At 29.9% G+C, this 20,400-nt stretch overlaps 1 protein-coding gene across 3 annotated transcripts in view; it reads left to right on the forward strand.

Annotated features, from left to right (window-relative positions):
* The first annotated feature begins 534 nt into the window (after positions 1–534).
* The window catches only part of LOC122497856 (glutamate receptor 1), a 48,058-nt gene continuing 28,192 nt past the window's right edge, over positions 535–20,400 (forward strand). For 2 of the 3 annotated variants that reach the window (XM_043605212.1, XM_043605211.1), the window contains exons 1-3: positions 3,812–4,199; positions 16,362–16,514; positions 16,714–16,841. In XM_043605212.1, coding sequence (XP_043461147.1) covers positions 3,872–4,199; positions 16,362–16,514; positions 16,714–16,841 — 609 coding nt within the window. In that variant the 5' untranslated portion in view covers positions 3,812–3,871. Of the gene's footprint in view, positions 786–3,811; positions 4,200–16,361; positions 16,515–16,713; positions 16,842–20,400 lie in introns of those variants that run through there. The other variant, XM_043605214.1, reaches the window with a different exon arrangement.

A 20,400-nucleotide genomic window follows, 5' to 3' on the forward strand; every position in this document is an offset into this window, starting at 1 on the left:
TTCATGGACTGCCAGTAAGAAAAAATGAGAGTTTGTCTAGCCCAGTAAACAAAAAAGTATTGAGTGTAGTCATTAGAAATTGGCAGTAGCTCTGAGCCAATACGGATTTGTGTAAAAACCGTAAAAAAAACCGTATTGGGACGTTTGACTCAATCTTTTTTTCGTCCACTGAATACGATCCTCTTTTAGCATTGAAATCTTGAAATTAAGATCACAGACGACTACTTTACCATAAGAATCAGTGAAGTCGGTACAGTAGATTCCCATTAATCCATTTACCTACATGTTTTCATTGATTCATATGGTAAATGCAGACGCGTCTGGCAAATTTTGCTTTTACCACTCTACCACTCTTTTACCTCTATGGTATATTCTTCGGGATTGTTTATTGTGCCACACAGCTCGACTCACCATTTAATCAAGAATTGATGCAATTTTTGTTGAAACGTTGATAAGGTTATCTCTCATGATCAACATCCGTACCATTCTTATCTAGTCATGATTTAACCCTCTGCCTACTCAAGTAACCGTTATCGACAAAAAACGACAATTCGGTCGCCTGGTGGGGACCATAGGAATTACATTCAAAAGTGCTAGAGTGGGGATAAGTCAGCGTAGGCAGAGGGTTAATAAATATTAAATTTGACATGAAAGTATCTGATTCATATTCGCATCAATTTAAATTTATTCGAAATATAAATAGCATTCCTAAGGATGAATTTCTTGCGCACTTGGCTGATTATGATTGGACGGCAATATATTTTGAACAAGACATTAACGTTAAGGTACGTATATAGACGTCATTAATGATGAAATACGACAATTAATTAAGGAAAGAAATAAACTGCATAAATTGTTTAAGAGAACAAAAAAAATAGTGATCAAATTAATTTGATAAAAATTCACAACTTAGTTAAAACTAAGATCAGGGATGCACACAATAGATATAATTACAATATTATTAAGAACAATGTCAAATCTGAAAAAATTTGGCACATCTTAAGAAAACTGAATCTCATATCAAATAAAAAAAGTAGCTGATAATAGCTTTCAAGCACGTGAATTCTTGACTGTCTTTTTGCATTCTCCTATCTCGATTCCCTCTACTTCTGCGCGTTTGCCGATCACTACCCAGATAGCACAACATTTTGCAGAAAGTTTGCAGCAAGTTTGCATTGCAAACTTGGCAAATTTGCATGCAAATTTGTGGGAAATTGGCAAATGTCCGCCTTGTGTAAAGTTTGCGGAGCAAACTTGCTACAAGTTTTCACAGAAAACTTGCAGAAACGTTATAACAAACTTGCAGCAAACTTTCTGAAAACTTGTCTTTTGTGAAATCTTCTAGCTTTAGTTCTAAGTATAGTACTTGTACTGCGTTACTAAAATTTACAACCGATCTTGAGCTCGCTTTGGACATGAAGTTTGTCACAGTTGATGTTTTCTTTGATTTCTCTAAGGCTTTTCCTTCAATGAATCATAATTTATTGATAAGAAAGCTTTTTTCTCATGACATGTCTAGATCGATTTGCAACTGGTTTGAGTCTTATCTGGATAATAGGCTACAGAGAATTGTGGATGGGAATGGAAATTCTTCTGAATAGGATGAACTTAAATGTGGTGTACCTCAAGGGGCTTCATTGTCATCTTTACTCTTTAATTTGTTTATTGCGGATCTTGGTGTTGAGCTTAAGTTCTGTAAATACCATAAATATATGCTGATGACTTCAAAATTTACCTATCTGGTCCATTGTCATTGCTCCCTCAACTTATTCAAAAGGTTCAAATTGATATTAATTATCTAAATTGATATTTAGAGGAGAAAAATGCCCTAGGAACTTATGTCATCAAATAAATAAATAATAATAATAATAATAATAATAGGGGAGAGTGGGGCAAACCGGCCAGGTGTCAATATCTCCGAAATGGCGGAATTGTCAAAATTGTTGTTTAGAAATTTAAAACAACCTGTGTAGTATACCTTATTTTTTCAATTTGACATTTTTTACTTTTGTTTGTGCAACGCTGGAGCAAAAAAATTTTTTTTTAGTACTTTTACGAACTTGTTCTTAAGAAAATTCTGAGGCAATCATGTAATATTTCTAAATATTCTCAGGAATATTTACCACCAAAAACTTTGATGAATTTGCAAAGCGTTTTTTTAAAGCAAATATTAATTCTCAAAATGGGCCTGTGGGGCAAACCGGCCAGTTGGCAAAATTTTTTAAAGTTAACACAGAAACTAAACAATAAAAGATAAAGTATAGGTGTCTCTAAGAAAAAGTTGCGCAATTAAATGATCTTTCAAAGAAGCCATCGAAAAATGAAATCGGTTGATTTTTTATGACTAACTTCAGGTGTGGACAGAATGAAAGAAAGAATAAGACGATTATTATAGCTTTTGACAATTCATCACGTTTCGTTTTCCTACTTTATAGTTACGTGGTATTGTTTACAACAAGAAAATTAATAAAATAGATGTCTATATGTCAACTTTTAGTTTTAAATAAGTTAGTTTTCATAATAAAAACATATAAGCGTATGATATGGTATCATACGCCATAGACTTAAAACATTTTTATAGAAGGCACACCACTTTTTAGAAAGTTGTCCAAACCGGAAGGAAAGTATATATGTTATTGAGTGTAATACTAGATAATTCACTTTGAGGTGAGACGAAATTCATGGTAATCAGGGGGGATCATCTTGTACTCCCATGTTATTCCATAATACCAATCAAAACACTTAATTGAAAATATACTGAAGCTACCACTACAAGAGACTTTGCATTCCAGCTGCTACAACAAAAGTTACCTAAGCACAAAGTTAAGCCTTCCTTAGATCAAAAGTATAAAATTTTTTATTTTTTCCAATAGAATCTTTTTAGTGACGCGTGTTGTCATGATAGTTTGACTAATCTATATAGGTATGTCATTGGCAACGTAGTACCGTATATTTGCCTAAAAGGTGACGCTAATAGGTTCTCCAAAATTCAAAAGGATCCCAGAGAATTCATCTCGTACACCATTCCCCAAAGATGGAAAAATTTGTTTTAATGAAAAATGGACAAGCGCGACCTTTAAAAATGAATAAAATAAAAAAATACATACGCATATAATTCTTTTCCATTAGCAACAAGATTTTAAGGTAGCATTAAAGAAAATTAAAAGTCGTGTCTTTTTGGGCACCCTAATCTCTCCATAGTTATTTATTTTGTAATGTATTCTATATTCTAGTTTAATTGAAAATTCTTTTCAAAAATTAAAATTTTTAGATGACTTAATAAATAAATTAACTTTCTCGAAGTTACCTAGTCGAAATTTAAGTTCTACTTAACATCTGCATAACTTCAACTTAGATTCTCTCTAATCTTAGAGAATTTTCTATGATTAGAGAGAATCTAAGTAGGAGTTTTGAAATTTCATGTATAGTTATAGAGTTGTAGGACTATAATAGTGTAGGACAATCTTTTGAGCATTAGAGTAGGACTAGATAGTACAAAGGAGTACTAAATAAGAACTTGCATAGTTATAGTATTAAAATAGACGTCATTTAGATGTTAACTAGAACTTAAATGTCAAAACGTGAAACTATTCATCATTTCCCAAATGATAATAAATAAATCATTATCTCAACATCTGTGAATGCAGATTTCTGTCAATTTAATGGACTATTAGTTCGCAAATAGTACCAATTTTATGCGAAAGATATCGCTCGAGTAATGCGTGTGGAAATCACATGCGCGTTAAACCATTCGAGGACGAAGAGAGGGGTTGGTAAACTTTGTCAGTAAAGCTCCAGTGGGAACTGCTTTTGTAGGGGGTGAGGCTTGCTAGGTATAGTGGAACGCAAAATGATGATGGGGAGTCAGTAGATGCTTGGTAAGGGTGGTTTGGGAGGAGACGGGCTCCTGGGGTCGCTTGGATGCTGGGGCGGTTCAAGGGAGATCGAGTTCATGCTAAGTAGTGAAAACCAGTTTGTGTCAGACTGGCATCGAGCACGGATGATGCTCGTCTCTTCGGGTTTGGCTGGACCATCGCCGTCATCGCGGATACGTCGTCGGTCATCAACCCTTTCGTTCATTAATCGTGGCCCCATGTTTGTGGTGAAACCAAAATTTATTCTCGCTACATTTAATTCAGTGTTTCTTGTGTTTCTACTCGTTCTAGTGAATCCTGTATTTTCGGATAAAATCCCCATAGGTGAGTGATATGGTTATTGATAACTTTATTCTTCATATTCGAATAACAATTTAAAATAGTCTTTTTATTTTAAAAAAAATTTTATTAAGTGATTTTCAATATTTGAAAATAAATAAAAGAAAATAGCTGTTAAAAAAATTAATTTTAAATCAAGATGTAATAATAAATCAAAGAAATAAAAAATTAAACGAATAAATAATCTGAAAGAAAGTTAATATGATAAAACTATTATATGTTAAAAAGGGTTTTATTTGCTGATTTTAATTTATAATTAAAAAATAAAAAAAATTAAAACACTTTTCATAGTAAGTAAATTGAAAATAAATATCGAAATTACAACGGAAAATGATACTATAATAAAAATAAAAATCACCTTAGTTGAAATGAATATTTGCAGCTGAATTTAGTAAAAAATAGCTGAATTAACGAAAAGAGTATTCACAAATATGAGAATATTTAAATTGACTATTCTTTCGGAATAAAATATATTTTTAAATAAAAAGTTTTTATGGATGATATTAAAAGAAATATGTATATAAAGAAAAGCTTCATGTCAGTCATAGGGAAACATGCGTTCCGCATAAGTCCGCCTTACTCTCACTCATGGGCTGTGACTGACACTGACGCTGAGAAAAAAATGCTATTGAATCCATAGCACATTAAATTTAAAATTATATTATACATAATACTCATGTGATTAAAAAATTTGCAAGTTTCGAAATTATATATGATACTTGTATATATGAATCAAATATTTCAAAAATTACAATAATTTTTAACAGTATAATTCTAAAAAGTTATTAATTAATTACGAATTGTTTTAATAATAATGTAAGTATATTTATTTTGTGGAAATTCCAGAGAGAAACTAATAAAAATATTATCTCTGGGAATATATTAACGTAGGTTTATAGGGAAATATAGAAAAAGATCATTTTCTATCCCTTGTGCATTGGTTAACAAAATATTCATTACAGAGGTTAGGCATGATGTATGATAGGGTTTCTTATACTTTCCGTATTGTCATTTGAATGACAGAAAAGTTTTCATGATTTTAGATTTATAAACTGAATTTCTTTTCTCAAATTTCCCCTTCAAACAATTTTACCTCTTTAGGGTGTTGGATCAAGAAAAGGCATTTAAAAATGGCTGTCAGAAGTTATACTTTATTTACTTTATTTGAAACGAATTTTTATCGTAATTGAAACCTTGATCGTAACTTGAAAAGAATTAGCCGGAAATAAAAAATTTTTTTCTTAAACTTGTGTTAAAAAAATTAATGAATTTTTAACATAAACAATAATAGGAAATAAAGTTAGAGATTTTTATGTACTAGTTGGGTGCTGCCCTCTGGTGATGTTTTTTCTAGCACTCGCTTGTTTACGTTTTGTTTGTGTGCTTCTCGTTTACTTCACTGAGAGAAATAGATAGTATAAAGATTATAGATAGTATAAAGATTATGATGGTTAAAAAAGATTGTACCATCATTATGTTACTGGGTACAATCTAAATCTTACCTGAGGATATAATGTCCTAACTTTCTGATTGTTGTCACTACTATCAAGTATTGTCGAAGTTTAACGTGAACGCATGCGCTGACTATGACAACACGTTTCAATGCAATTGAAAAAATTCAGGAGTCCGAATTTATCTAAAATGGCCAATTTCGTAAAAAATATTTCAGTGTTGTGTAATATGGAATCTTTGATTATATCTTTTGTAAATTAGTTAATTATTAGTTAGTTATTATTATTATTATAGTTAATCAAAGACTGAAAAGTTTGGACATATTTATAACCTCAAAAATATAAAGGATTGAATTTTCTTTTAAAATGACAGGTTAATGCTTACACAAGTTATTCTCATTTTACAAAAAATTGTTTTAAAAGTGTAGGAAGATATCTAAAACTTCTAGGTTACGTGAGATCTCCAATTATCGACCATTAGAACTGCGCTGACATGAAATAGGTAAACAAACATTTTCCAACAAATTTTTCTCTGAACACAAACACTTTTTACAAAATCTTACAACATCGAATGAATATGTATCTTCTAAATTATAATAACCGGAAAGATTTTGTAAAATGAAAAATTTTGAAAGTAATATGTTGGACGTCATGTAACATCAAAAGATAATTTTTTCTCCAAAAGGTCAATATTGCATCTAAAAGCGCTACTCTTCCCCTTAAAAATCCATTTTGAAATAGTTTTGCGGATTTTCGGTATAACTGAATACGAATTCAATGTCAGATTTCAAAAATCGTCCGCCATATTCGATCCGCCATTTTGAATTTTAGAAATCTGACATCGAATTCGTCTTCAGTTTATAGTTATCTTCTTTTTTATTATCAAAGTTTTGTCATTTCTCACTCAGTTTTTGAAGAATTCGCCAAATTCATAGAAAATTGAATGAACGATTACTCAGAGATAAATGAAGATTTTTTTAAATTTTCGTAATGGATTTTAAAGGGAAAGAGTAGTCTTCCACTTTCGAAAGAATGAAAACTGTTATATTCACAAAGAGTACGTTTTAATCTCTACGGATGATTAGGATGGTTTAATCGAAACGTTATATTTTTGCTAAGTGTTTTTGAAATCGGAGCGTACCAATTCCATTGTCTGTTCACTATAAATAAAATACAAGTCTAATAAAAGTATTATCATTTTGAAACCATTCTCCTTTACTGGCGTTGATTTTTGCTGGGCCCTCCTAGGTCTTATCATCTAAAGGTAGAGGCATTAAGTCCAATAAAGCATCATATGTTTGCTGGTTTGTTTGTTTACATTTTAGATTAATGAACCTGGAATTGATTTCCGATTACAAGACAAGAAGTTTCTTTGCTGCCTTCAAAAGATTTATTTCTTGCAAAGGTGTGTGTATAAAAAATATGTAGTGAAAACGCCGGCAACTTTGTTTTGGAGCCGCTGGTCTTAAGAATACCTTCTTCACCTTTAATAACACGTAAAATGGTTGCATAAAACAAGTTCTGTGAAAATCGGAGATGTACTGATCAAGGAGGATAATCTTCCACCTACGAGATGGAGTCGTCAGATGATTGTACAACTTAACCCATGAAAAATATTCCTTTTGGTGTTCTGCTGTCAGCCACTGTTTAAATTCCAGGGCCGAGCATTCATCAGAAACACCAATTGGAGACACAGGCCCAACAAGTTGTCCTCTAGCCCCAACCTTGGCTAGTTCATTTTGCTGTAGGTAAGGATTCCTGAATGAAGTGCACTCGGTTTCTGGCGAAATCCTTCCATCGAGAGGCATGATCTTGTATCCATGAAAGGGCAAAATTAGTGTCAGTCCAAAGGAAGATATCCTGATGGGGAAGCTGAAGTGATTTAAGAACTTTGGAAGTAAGACGGACTAAGAGTGCATTCGCTGCTTATTCCAACCTAGGAATAGTGCAAGGTTTAAGGGGTGCAACTTTCGTCTTGGAACATAGAAAATGTACTGAAGTTTTAAAATTAGATGTAATACGTAGATAAATTGCAGCAGATAATGCTAATTAGGACGCATTTGAGAATCCATGGATTTGACTATTTGTCAACGGAATAGAGAGACCAATACAACGGGGAATAGTTAGTTGAGATAAATTGTTTAGGTTTCGTTGGAATTGTTTCCATTTTTGAGTCAGTTGAGGAGAAAGTGGGTCGTCCCAGTCTAGTTTTTCAAACCAGAGCGATAGTAACAATAATTTTGCCTTTATTATTATTGGAGAAATGAATCCTAATGGATCAAATATTTGAGCGATGATAGAGAACATGATTCTTTTAGTGATTTGAGAATGGTCTGGAAAGTTTAGCACAAAGGTGAATGAATCAGAGGTGGGTGACCAATTTAGACCGAGGACTTTTATATTGTCAGAGTCAAAAGAGTGTTCTGAGGTGGATACTTTGGATGAGGTCAATGAATTTAGAAGGATCAGTGGATGATATGTGTACGAGGTTTCTTCCATTTCCAAGAATTTTGCAAGGAGATTTTGGATGTCATCATCAGTTGTTGTCATGATTAAAAAGGACGAATTATAATTGGCTAGTATTGGTCCTAAGACTACCCAGCCAAATATCGTTTGTTGAGCAATTATTACCATGACCATGCCTGAGTACTTGTGGTTTGATCACTTGAGAATAATAGTCTGCTCCTATTATAAGATCAATTGGACCTGATATGAGAAAATCAGGGTCAGCTAGTGGGAGTTTATTCAATGTAGGCCAAGATAAGTTACTGTGATAGGTAGAAGGCAACCAAGCTGTCAAGTGAGGTAAAATGTGTGCATATAAAGAGAGAGAGAGAGAGAGAGTCAATAGAAGAATGAATAGGATGCATTTGTACTCTTACCAGTCCTCGATTGTGGCCAGAGGGGGTGCATCCAATACCAAGTATTGGAAAGTTTAAAAGCTTTCTGAAAACTTCTCTATCATGTCAGACATTAACAACAAAGTTAATGATACGATGTCTAGGCTTACTAATATGAAATCTAGAGTTGTTGATTTGACTGAGCGTCTTACTATTGTCGAAGTCAGACTTGATAAATCTGAGACAATCTGTTCCACAAAAGTTGATTCTAATGCAGTAACTAATGTTTGCATTAACGAACTTTTTGATCTAATTGATAGAAAGAACAATCTTGTTTTATTCAATCTCCCTGAAGAAGACACTTTGTCAATTGATGGTAGTAGTTTGAAGTCTGGAGGAAACTGGAGGCACGTCGATGAGATGGAGAAGATGTGTTAATAGTGTACCGCGTGGAACCCTACAATAATTAAAATCCCTCCTCGGAAGCGCACATCCACTCTTACAGTTAAGATAGATGCATTTAAGGAGAATCTATAATGGTTTCCCCCTCTTAGTGTCCAAAGTGATGTCCCATCTTTGAGACTAACTTATATTGATAATTCTGTGGAAGAAAGGCATAACAGCATAACTGACATTTTTATCAAATTTGAGATAACATCAGATTTGTATATATTTAATATTGCTCTTCAAAGTTCAATAGCTGAAAAATCATTAAAATGGTTATTAATGTAGAAAATAATGGAAAACATAATCGCATAATTGCGTTTTTGACAAAAGGAGACCAGCATAAGAACATAACTGCATTCAGCTTAAAAAACAATTGACATAATTAAAAATGAAAATAACCTTTATGAATAAAAACAATAAGAATTTTGCAATAAAATGTTTTTAGTAAAATACTTTTTTCGTAATTTAGATTAAATATATTTATTTTAATAAGACTGGAACAAATTTTTTATAGCATAAATTGTGCATTTAATTATGTACTTATTTTTAAGGGTATTTCTATTCTAAAAAATTTTGGAAAGTATTTAAAAAAATAAATTGAAAAATTCTTTAAGTTGAACAGTAAAGTAAATTTTTTTCTCGTTTCAATAAATTAAAAACATTTTATAAAAAAATAAATTTTGTAACTAAATAAACACTTTTAATTTTTTCTAACGAATTAATAGTTTAATTTGTCTTTGTATGAAAAATTTTTTTATTATGACAAATCAAACCAAAATAAATTGTGACATTAAAAGTGTCTGAAGTTGGACGCATATACAATCTGAACTTGCATAACCGCATAAGTGCAATAAAACTCATGATTCCGATGAAAAATTATCAAAATTTATATCAAATTGTGTGTTTTATTAAATGTTATAAAAGAATTTTGAAAATATATTAAATAATAATACTAAATGCAAAAGACTGAACAAATCTGTTGATTTTCTGAATTGACAGAAGTGAGAGAACATTAAAATTAATTTATCTCAAAATCATGACAAATGCAGTTATGCTGTTATGCCTTTCTTCCACAGAATTATTAGGGTGATTTTTATTTTGGCGAAGTTTATAAATCTTCGGTTTCTACCGAATTAATGAAGGTATAATTAATGAAGGTACTAAAAAAAATCTTGCAACCCACTTTACTGTCATCTCCTTGAACTTTTTTTGATCAGATTTCTAAATAAAAAAGAGAAACAAGTTTAGCAAGATTTTTGTATACATTACAACAAATATTGATATCCCGTGTGGAAAATGAAAATTGGTCCTAGCCAGGTCCTACCTATTTTGCCCTGTTAATAGCTTGGTCCTAGGTTGGCAGTGTAGGTTGGACCAACAATGGGTGGTGATGCGATTCTAGTCTGGTCCTAACTTGGGAGCCTAGTTAGGACCAGTTTATGGGTCCATTTTAGGACCTAGAAAGGACCATCTCAGACAGTATTTTCTATTTCATTATAATTTTAATTAGTTAATAATATTTGTTAAAGAAATAACCTAAATTATTAATAATAAGTATTAGTTTTAATTAATTATAATTTTTTTTAATTAAGTGATGACCAAAAGCGAATTCATAAATAATGTTAGTATATGTAGAGATTAATATATATTCCTCTAATATATACATTAAAAATTATAAAAAAAATTAGAAACTTGTTAATTAAATTATTTTACAGTATATATAATCATTAAATTGCTTACTTATACGAATACAACGCAGAAAAATCGGAATAAACGCAAACCTAAGAAGTAAATAAAATCTAACGCACGCGGGAATCGAACCTACGACCTACGGACTACGAGACTAACGCCCTAACCACTATGCTAATGAAACTAGTTGAGATCAAAATTTTTATTGTCAGTGACTTGTGAACTTGCTTTTGATGATTCAATATAGTAATTATTGACACTAATACACGATAATAAATAAAAAAATAGTTTAACAACAACAATAATAATAAAATAATATCCAAATATAAAAATTCAAAAATTAATATTTTTATATTATATCAAGAAAAAAAATATCTGTACATTTTCGTTAAAAACAGGTTTTTCATTGTTCTCAATCATTTTCAACATTAATTTCTTGGTCTAAAAAAAATATTCGTCTTTTGGACTTGGAAATTTTTCCTAATTAATTAAGCGGGTGATCCACTTTTTAAAAAAATGTCAAAAAAATTTATGTTAAAAACACGTCTTTCATTATTCTAAATCATTTTAAGCATTAATTTTTTGTTGCAAAAAATTTTTTAGACTTGGACTTAGAAATTTTTGCTAATGAAACTAGGAAGCCCAGGTAGGTCCTGGGTTGGACCTGGGTGGGTCAGCCCACATTCGAATTGCAATATCTCTTAGTGTTTAGCACCAACTTAAACGAAACTTAAAATCAGCGAACGAAATTAGAAATATATTTTACTAATGATAATTATATTGCAGTCTGTATCTGTTTAAATAAATAAATAAATTTTGCTGTTATATTAACTTTTGTAACAAATTACTTAAAAATTTGCAGTTTTTATCTAACTTCGCGATTATTACACTTGAGTAGTGAAATATGAAGATAATTTATAATTTTAACAATTCAGCATTTGTTTAAACAAAAAATTGTTGTTATTTATTAATTCTTAAGACAATAAAGCATCTAGACACTTGTAGTCTTTTAAAGTTTTGCAATTAACTAATCTGAGTATTTACTTATTGCAAAATTAGAAAAAACTGCTAGTTTCTAGGTTGATTGTGTAAAAAGTTAGTAAATAACAATTATTTGTTTAAACAATTGCTGAATTAATAAATTAATAAATTAACTTTATTTTATAGTATTTGTATAATTTTCTGATTTATGTCAAACAATAAATTGTTTAAACAAATATGATTATCAATTAATTTTATAAATATTAATTGAGAATATTTATCAATTTTTACATGTTTTTCATGTATCAATTTTGACACTTTATTTTCCTAAAAATTTTTCTAAGTCATAACTGGATCTCCTAGCTAGTACCAAGTTAGGACCAGCCCAGGATATATAAAAAGGGGTTGCCAAGTTAGGTCCAAGCTAGGGCCAATAATCATTTTAGGCATAGCATGGTGATTTCTACACGGGATACATATTTTATTAACAACATAGCGCTGATTTGAAATCTATTTGAAAAAAAGTTTTTGAACTATTTTGACTTTAAGAATTCAAATACAAAAAGGAAAAAGATGAACAACAAAAAGTGTTACCATAAAAAGTGTAGTAGCAAGCAAATAAATGTATAGCATCAAGCAAATAAAATTATTCAAATAGATCTATAAATTATGGAACATTGAAACAAAGTATATTCTCTATATTTCTATTAATCAAACCAAATTATTATAAATTGCAGTACGCTTTGCTTTAAAAAAATGTTTATATTCAATGAAAACCTTCGAATAATTTCACCCAAATGGTTATTTATTTTTCGCCCTATTGCTCATTGTAAAAGGCTAACGCTAAGGGCAGTCCAACGTAACGAGAGAGTGCACTTTGTGATAGAGCTTTAAGCATCTAATCTGCAATAACAAGCTCTTCCAGACTAGCACACAATCGTGTTAAGCTTATCATGAGGAGAACAAATATGATGCAAAAAAATAACTAAAAAACATTACTCTCCAATGGATAAATATTCCATTTTTCCAATATAAAAACCATTCTCGCCTTCTAATAACAGCAAACATAGTCCTTCAACTAATTTCATATATATACTTCAAGTTATTATTCACTGTAATAAACTGAAAAGTTTTTATATAAATTTAATTAAAGAACTGTTGAAGGATTTTTATCAAACCAGCTAAACAAACTGACGTAGAATGGAATTAAAAAAGTTAATCCTATTTTATCCCGAAAATTTACCTTTTGTTAATCCCACTAATAAAATAAAAATTTGTAAATTTCTATTTAATTTAATTTACTTGAGACTAAATACAAACGGAAATTTATTAATTTAAGCATTAAAAGGTATTAAAGATTTTATATTTTTTTCCAGTTTGGGAATAATAGAAAATATTTAACGCTACTTCTTCTAAAAAGGGCGTTCCATGTGCAGGGCGAATTCTGAATCTGAGATTTTCTTCATAATTTGCCATTTTGTTGTCCTAATGGTCATTTAGTTTTTAAGTTTTTCAGTTTAACTTTTTTATGAACATTTTATAACCTTTTTCATCAACGAGTATATTTATAAATAACATAAGTTTCCAGGATGAACCCCAAAAACTAATGTCAAATTGGGTTCGAGGACGTTGACAATAATTGTTTTGAAATTTATCGTAAATCCTAATTATAGTTGTCAACCTCCTCGAACCCAATCTGACATGAGTTTGGGGGTGCATCCTGCGGATGTATATGTATATCATATCATCTATGCATTTAAATATATTTTAAATATCATTAGTTTTCAATATTATGTCGTCTTATAAAAATAATAACTATTTTTAAGTTATACTGATTAATTTTTAAAATAGTCGTCCGCCATATTGGATCCACGATTTTGAATTTTGAAAAACCGACATCAGATTCGTAGTCAGCGACCCTGAAAACCCCCAAGTAACAAATATCAGGTAAATTGGATCAATTTTTTAAAAAGCCGTCCGTCATATTGGATCCTCCATTTAAAATTTTAAAAAACCAATATCAGATTCGTAATCAGCGACCCCGAAAACCCCCAAGTAACAAATTTCAGGTAAATTGGATCAATTTTTAAAATAGTTGTCCTCCATATTGGATCCGCCATTTTGAATTTTGAAAAACCAATATCAGATTCGTAATCAGCGACCCCGAAAATCCCTGAGTAATAAGTTTCAAGCGATTTTAGACATTTTTAAAATAAAAATGCATTGTATTGTCCATGGCAAAGATTTTAAAAAACTTGCTAAAAGTTGTTGTTTTTAACGATTTTTCACTTTTTTATTATTAATTTAATTTAAAAACGGAAACGTGCGTCGCATTCAGTATAGCTTTGACTTTTTAGAAACCACTTTGTTTTTAATTTTCATCCATTTTTGACTTTTTATCTTCAGTTTTTATCATGGCAAAGATTGTTAGTTTTCCGGCAGTCAGAGCAAAGTCCGAAGTGGCAAAGATCTTTGCCATCGGCAGTCAAGGGGTTAAGAATATTGAAAAGAAAGTAAACTGAAATAATCGGTGGGAAATAGTAATATAGTAAATATAAAAATGTCCTTAACATGAAGGGTACACGACGTAGCCGTTTTGAAAAAATAATTGTTTTGAATGTAATCAATATATATACCAAAATTGAAAATATAATTTTTTTTGCAGTGATAAAAAAAGATGTGTCCTGCTTATAATTATGGACGATCGTGTATAAGAAAGTTACACCATTGATAAGGAAGATAATTGTTCTGTCGCTAAAAAGGGAAAAAGTCAAAAGGAAAAGAGTGTTCTAGTAAGAAAAAGAAGGAAAAAAAATGAAGATCGGTGAGTTGAAGAAATGAGAAGAAGCGAATGGAATTTCAACGTGGCTTTGGGTGTCTGGAAGCTTTATAGGAGATGCTGGGCACCAATCAATAGACGCGCGGCGGCGCTCCTTCTGTCAGCGGTTGTTACGATACATGAAAAATAAACGCATTTTTTTTATTAATTCAAATGATACTAGACTTTTAGAAAAAATTTTAAAAACTATTAAAAATGCTAATTGATATTTCAATAATTTATTTTATTTAAATTTTGGTATACGATTTGTTAACAATACACCCACCATTGTTCCATTAATCTCTGTTACAAAAATGGCAAAAGTTACTTGGAGAAAACTGACTTTCAAAATGTTTTGCTATTATGGTTCAGTTACTGCACTAGAGCTATTCTACTTTGCTATAATTGATTTTAATATTGGTTTAATACTGAAGTAATCACGGTACAAGTGACAAAGCTATAATGGAAAATTATCATTTTAAAAAATAATTGAAGAAATATTGTCTTATTCTGAGGAATTTATTCTATATAACACTTGTAAAGGAAAGTTAGATTTATTTGGCTATAAGAGTAAAGGGGTCGATTGTAACCTATAAATTAAGCCACGTGCGATACATGAAAATTAGGATCAAATTCCGAACTGTGGAATAGGCTAAACAGTGAAAATACATTAAAGTGTTGTTTTCAATAAATTGTCTTCAATAACTACATCTTACTTTTGCTGACCATAGGTTACAAATCTGTCAAAGTTTTATACCCTTAAAATTAAGGTTCTAAGAACAAAAGACCAAGAATAGATTATACAAACGCTTGGATTATGGATTCTAGCGACACAGAACATATGTCATCTCACATTGAGTGGTTTACATTACTGTTGTAATTATTTGACCTGGCAGTACACCACACAGTCAAGCTTATGCTGTACTCAGAAAGTTATAGACATCACCCTCCATGACCTCATTAGTGGATGGCCTATGCTGAATCCCGGACCACCATATGGGTAATATGACCACTATATTGGACGACGGCGGATCATTGATGACGACAACGATGACAAGAAACAAGATTCGAAAGAGCAAGTGCTAACTCTGAAGTATGAATCAATTGAGAAGTCACCGTTGATGCAAGGGTCGATCGAAAAATGGTCATTCAGGGAGTTTCCAAAAAGTCATATGAATGATTTCTTTGATACTCTCGATATTAAATTAACAAATGATAACGTGAACGAGGAGTTAGTCGTTTAAAAAAAAACTTAATTTCGTCGGTTGCCGATGGAGATCAAACTCATCTGGTACAATCTTCAGGACTAGTCTAGTTGCAACTTGCAATTCAGAGTTTCTGAAATTGAGATTTAGAGGAGGAAATCGTCATGGATGATTCAACTCTTGTTGAAATGCAAGCAGAAGCTCAAAGCAGTAATGGACTATTTGGGGTACAATTTTGAGATGACATGAGGAAGTAATGAACATTAAAGTCCAACGCATGTGAAGACCTGAAGGAAATAGTGTGACTCAAGCAATTGATATGTGATGTGGGTTATGAAAAGCCACGTCTCTTTATCAGTACTTTATATTTATAAAGTTTATGATAGAAATTGTAAACCTTGGAAAATACAAGGCTGACTTCACGAATTTTTACACAAAAAGGAGTCGTAAAAATCCATAGTCCTCTAGATTTTAACCAACTACAAACAATATAATAAAATTTTTTTGATTTTATCACTATGTCGTCTTTGTTAATGACAAACCAAACCACTAGTTATCTCTTTCGTTGGCATTGAAGCATTTATGCGTCAACCATTTATTTCATATTTAACTTGCTTCAAAGTGAACTCTATAAGTTATAATATTTAAAATAGTAAAATAAGTAATTAATTAAAAGTGAGATTTTTAATATGAATGTGATTTACTATTTGTTCCAGGTGCAATTTTTGAACAAGGCACCGATGAAGTTCAGTCTGCCTTTACCTTTGCAATGCTTAATCACAATAAGAATACTTCGAAACGTAACTTTGAATTGCAAGCTTACGTCGATGTGATAAATACAGCCGATGCATTCAAGCTTTCCCGCCTCAGTAAGTGAAAGTTTACTGATTCTTTTGTAGTCAAAGTTTTTTGTTTGCTTCCTTTTTTCGTTTTATTTTAGTTTAAAAATTGCGGCTCAAGTTAAGCAAAAAAAAAATCTAAAATCTTTAAGATCTAAAAGCTAAATTTGGTTCTTTTATATTTATTCCTCTGATGTATAATAAAACATTTTCCTTTTTTTAATTACAGTTTGTACACAATTCAACAGAGGCGTTTTTTCGATGTTGGGTGCCGTTAGTCCAGACTCTTTCGACACTTTACACTCCTACAGCAACACATTTCAGATGCCATTTGTAACACCATGGTTTCCTGAAAAGGTATGACTGTTTCTTCTCTATTAATTAACTATTATTTAAAAATATATATTAGAGTGAATGTAACATTTGTAGTATATTTAAAAATTCATCAATTAATATTTGTTAAATTTCGCTTCCTCTTGAAAATATTGTTTTACAAAATTTTAAAATTCGAGTACATACTAGAAAGAAATTTCCATTATTACTTACCATGGAATTCTCTCATATCTATTAAATTTTTATAATATGGAGAATATAAAAATACATTTATTGAAACCAGGTTTCATCATTTCTTAATTTTTATGTACGAAATGTTATTCATTGAAACAATTATTATTATTATTATTATTATATTATTATTATTTATTATTATTATTATCTGTATGCGAGGAAGCAAAATGTCCATGAAATTAACACAATGAGAATTACAAAAATATAAAACTTGGCAGCGGTTTATTATTATTTAGTAACATATAGAACTTGAATTTATAAAGTACGGCACAACATTTTTTAAAAATAATAAGAATAAATTAATTTTTAATAATTTTTATAAAATTTTTAATATTTATATTTTCTTAAAAAATGCAGCAGCTATTAGAAACTATTTAGCAAAAAAATTCCATCATTGAAAAATCAATAACAAAACATTTTTTGCTTCCTCATAGGAATTTTTATAGTGACGTCGTATCGATTTCTGAATTACTTAGAATTAATTATTTTTATAAATTTACAAGTGTGGTGTATATATTTCGACATGAGGAACAATTATTCGACGCCTCCTGATTTGATAATGTTATTATAAAACGTCAGTTCAGTATACAATCTATCTCAAAAAAATCATATTTCACTCAAAAATTGTATTCTTAAAAAATTCGACAAAAACATATGATAAAGGACACATTAAAAGATAATTTTAAAAAAATTAAAATTCTCTTTTCATGAAATGACCTTCAAAAAAATGTTTTTGAAATTTAAAAACTGATATTTTTTTATTTTTTTGAAAAAAAAACATTGTAGATGTTTATATATTCATGGGGGTAGCAATATATGGATCGAATTTGTTGAATAAAGATGCGTGAGTTTTTTTGTACACACTTAGCCCCCTATTCCCTTTCTATTACCTTTTATTACACATATTTAGAAATATATAAGTTAATTTAAAAAAATGAAATAGAAACACTTTTTCAGTCAAAAATTAATTTAAAAAAATTAAAAATTAATACATGTTTCTTACATTTGCTCGTATGTGGGGAATTTTACTTGATTTTGAGATTTTCTTTTATCGTGAAAAAAGTAAATGAATAAGAAAAAAAATTCATGTCGTTTTTAATTACTAGATAATTTTAACAGATTGTATTCTTGCATTAATAGGAGACTCATATAATAGTAGAATAGTACAATAACAGGTTTTTGAATATACATTTTTCTGACGACACGGTTCAATAATTATTAGAATGCAAAGTTATTTTATTGACTTAGTAAAAAAAATTTCCTATTCTTTATTTAAATAACTAAGAAATTATTTAAAGAATTTATTTCCCAGTGTTTAAGAAGAAAAACGTCACTTAACCTTTAAGAATAATTAACTGTTTATTATTATTACTTCTAAGCTAAACCAAGGCCAAATATCTTTCTTCTCACTTTTCACCGTAAAACATATATATCTTTATAATGATTTCTTAATATTACGGAAAATTGACTAAAGTACAAAAATTAAAATTCACAAATATAAAAAATGATATTATTTAAAATACATACAACTCAATAATTTTTAAACAATGTTTATTCATAATGAATAAAGAAGTATTTCAGTTCAAAGCTTTATTCAACATTTCTCCATTTTTGAATTTACAAAATTTTTATATAATTGTATTTAGAAAAAAATACAAATAAACTGAAAATATATAATTATGTAGATTTACGATTCTTACTTTACCCTTAAAGCGCTCGCTGACTGTTTAAAACACATACTCTAATATATTTAAACTCTAATATCTCGTTTAAATTCGTAATCATTGAACACGTGCCATCGAGCGGTATTCCACCTAACTTTATGTTCCGTGAATGAAATTAGTCACCATTAAATGATGACTGAGAACAAATATTGGTTGCTAATTGTAACCAACAAACAACAATAAACAATGAAATCCAAATTTTATCAGTTGAGTTCAAACTTTTGAGCGGTAATGTAAATTATTGAATAGAATTGAAATAAAAAAAAATTTGTAATATTTTATATGCGAATAAATAAAATCTAATAAAGCATTTTATTTTAGTTTTAATAATTTTATTTATATTGCAATTTAAATTGTCAATTAAAATTTTTTTAAAACTTAAAATTACCTCTTGTTTGTAATAAAACTTTTTGATAAATGTTTTGGAACTTTTTAATTGATGAAGCTGCTATTTCTTTTTCTTATTCAGTTTCATAAAATGATTCGACTTTGAATCTTGGGTTCAAAACTAAACTAGAGTAATATACCCAATTACTTTTCTTATAATGATTTATAAGAAGCTTTGGCTATAAGATTTCATCGACTTTATTTCTGTCAATCTTCCTCTGTCTATTTCTTAATTTATTCTTCAAGTATATCGTCGAGCATGTTAAATCCGATTATTACCAAGGGAAGTATAACATATTTTTCGAACAAATAAGTTCTTGAGAAAGAAGTTTAAAATGAAATATTCGCCTACAGATTTTAGTAACATCCAATTATATTCTGAAATAGTATATTTCCTCTGTTTCAAATTGTTTTGGCAGAGAAGAGTTATTACACGTTGCATCCAAGTTCCACTAATGATCATGTCAAACGTTGAATTTTTCTTTTATTGTTCGGAATTGTTTTAATATTTTAAATAGTTGTCCAAGTTTGAAATTTTGAATAAAGGAAATTCAAGATTTGAATCATCATCTGTATCATCGTCTTCTTCTATTGACGCTTCACTCTCTTCCTTCCTCTCAAAATTCCTTCCTTCAAAATTATTTTCTTCCTCCATATTTTTTGATGGCATCTATTTTTAATACTTTAAACATATCCTGAACACTTAAATTTAAAACGTGGGCGCAACATCTAAAGTGCTGGTCAATGCTAAAAAAAATTCGGAATTGAATGAGATAATTCTTTCATAAAAGTTGTATTAACTGATGCATTATCGACTGTGATTCCTGCAATTTTTCCATTCAAATTATTTGTTTGGAAAAGTTCCGCATTTACCATCCCAGTGTGTTTTCCATTGAATGGTATAAAATATAGAGCGAGTGAATGCATTTCCCAGATTATCATTAATAAAATGTGCAGTTACTCCAAAATAAAATTGTTGGGCAATTGATGTCCATCTATTGGGACATGCAAATAATAAGTGTACCTAATGTGAAACGGCCTGGCTAATCTTAATTTAAAAGCTAAAATGCAATTAAACATTTCTTATTAAATTAAATACTATACAGAATAATAATAATTCTTATATCGTGTAAAATTTATTGAAATAACTAGAACCAATTTTAATTGCATTTATTTTAATTTTTCTAATACTGTTCCATAATATGAACGAAATTATATGAAAGCGTTCCATAACTGGG

The sequence above is a fragment of the Leptopilina heterotoma genome, unplaced genomic scaffold (genome assembly GCF_015476425.1).
Source record: "Leptopilina heterotoma isolate Lh14 unplaced genomic scaffold, ASM1547642v1 Lhet_14, whole genome shotgun sequence".
Taxonomy (NCBI): Eukaryota; Metazoa; Arthropoda; class Insecta; order Hymenoptera; family Figitidae; genus Leptopilina; species Leptopilina heterotoma.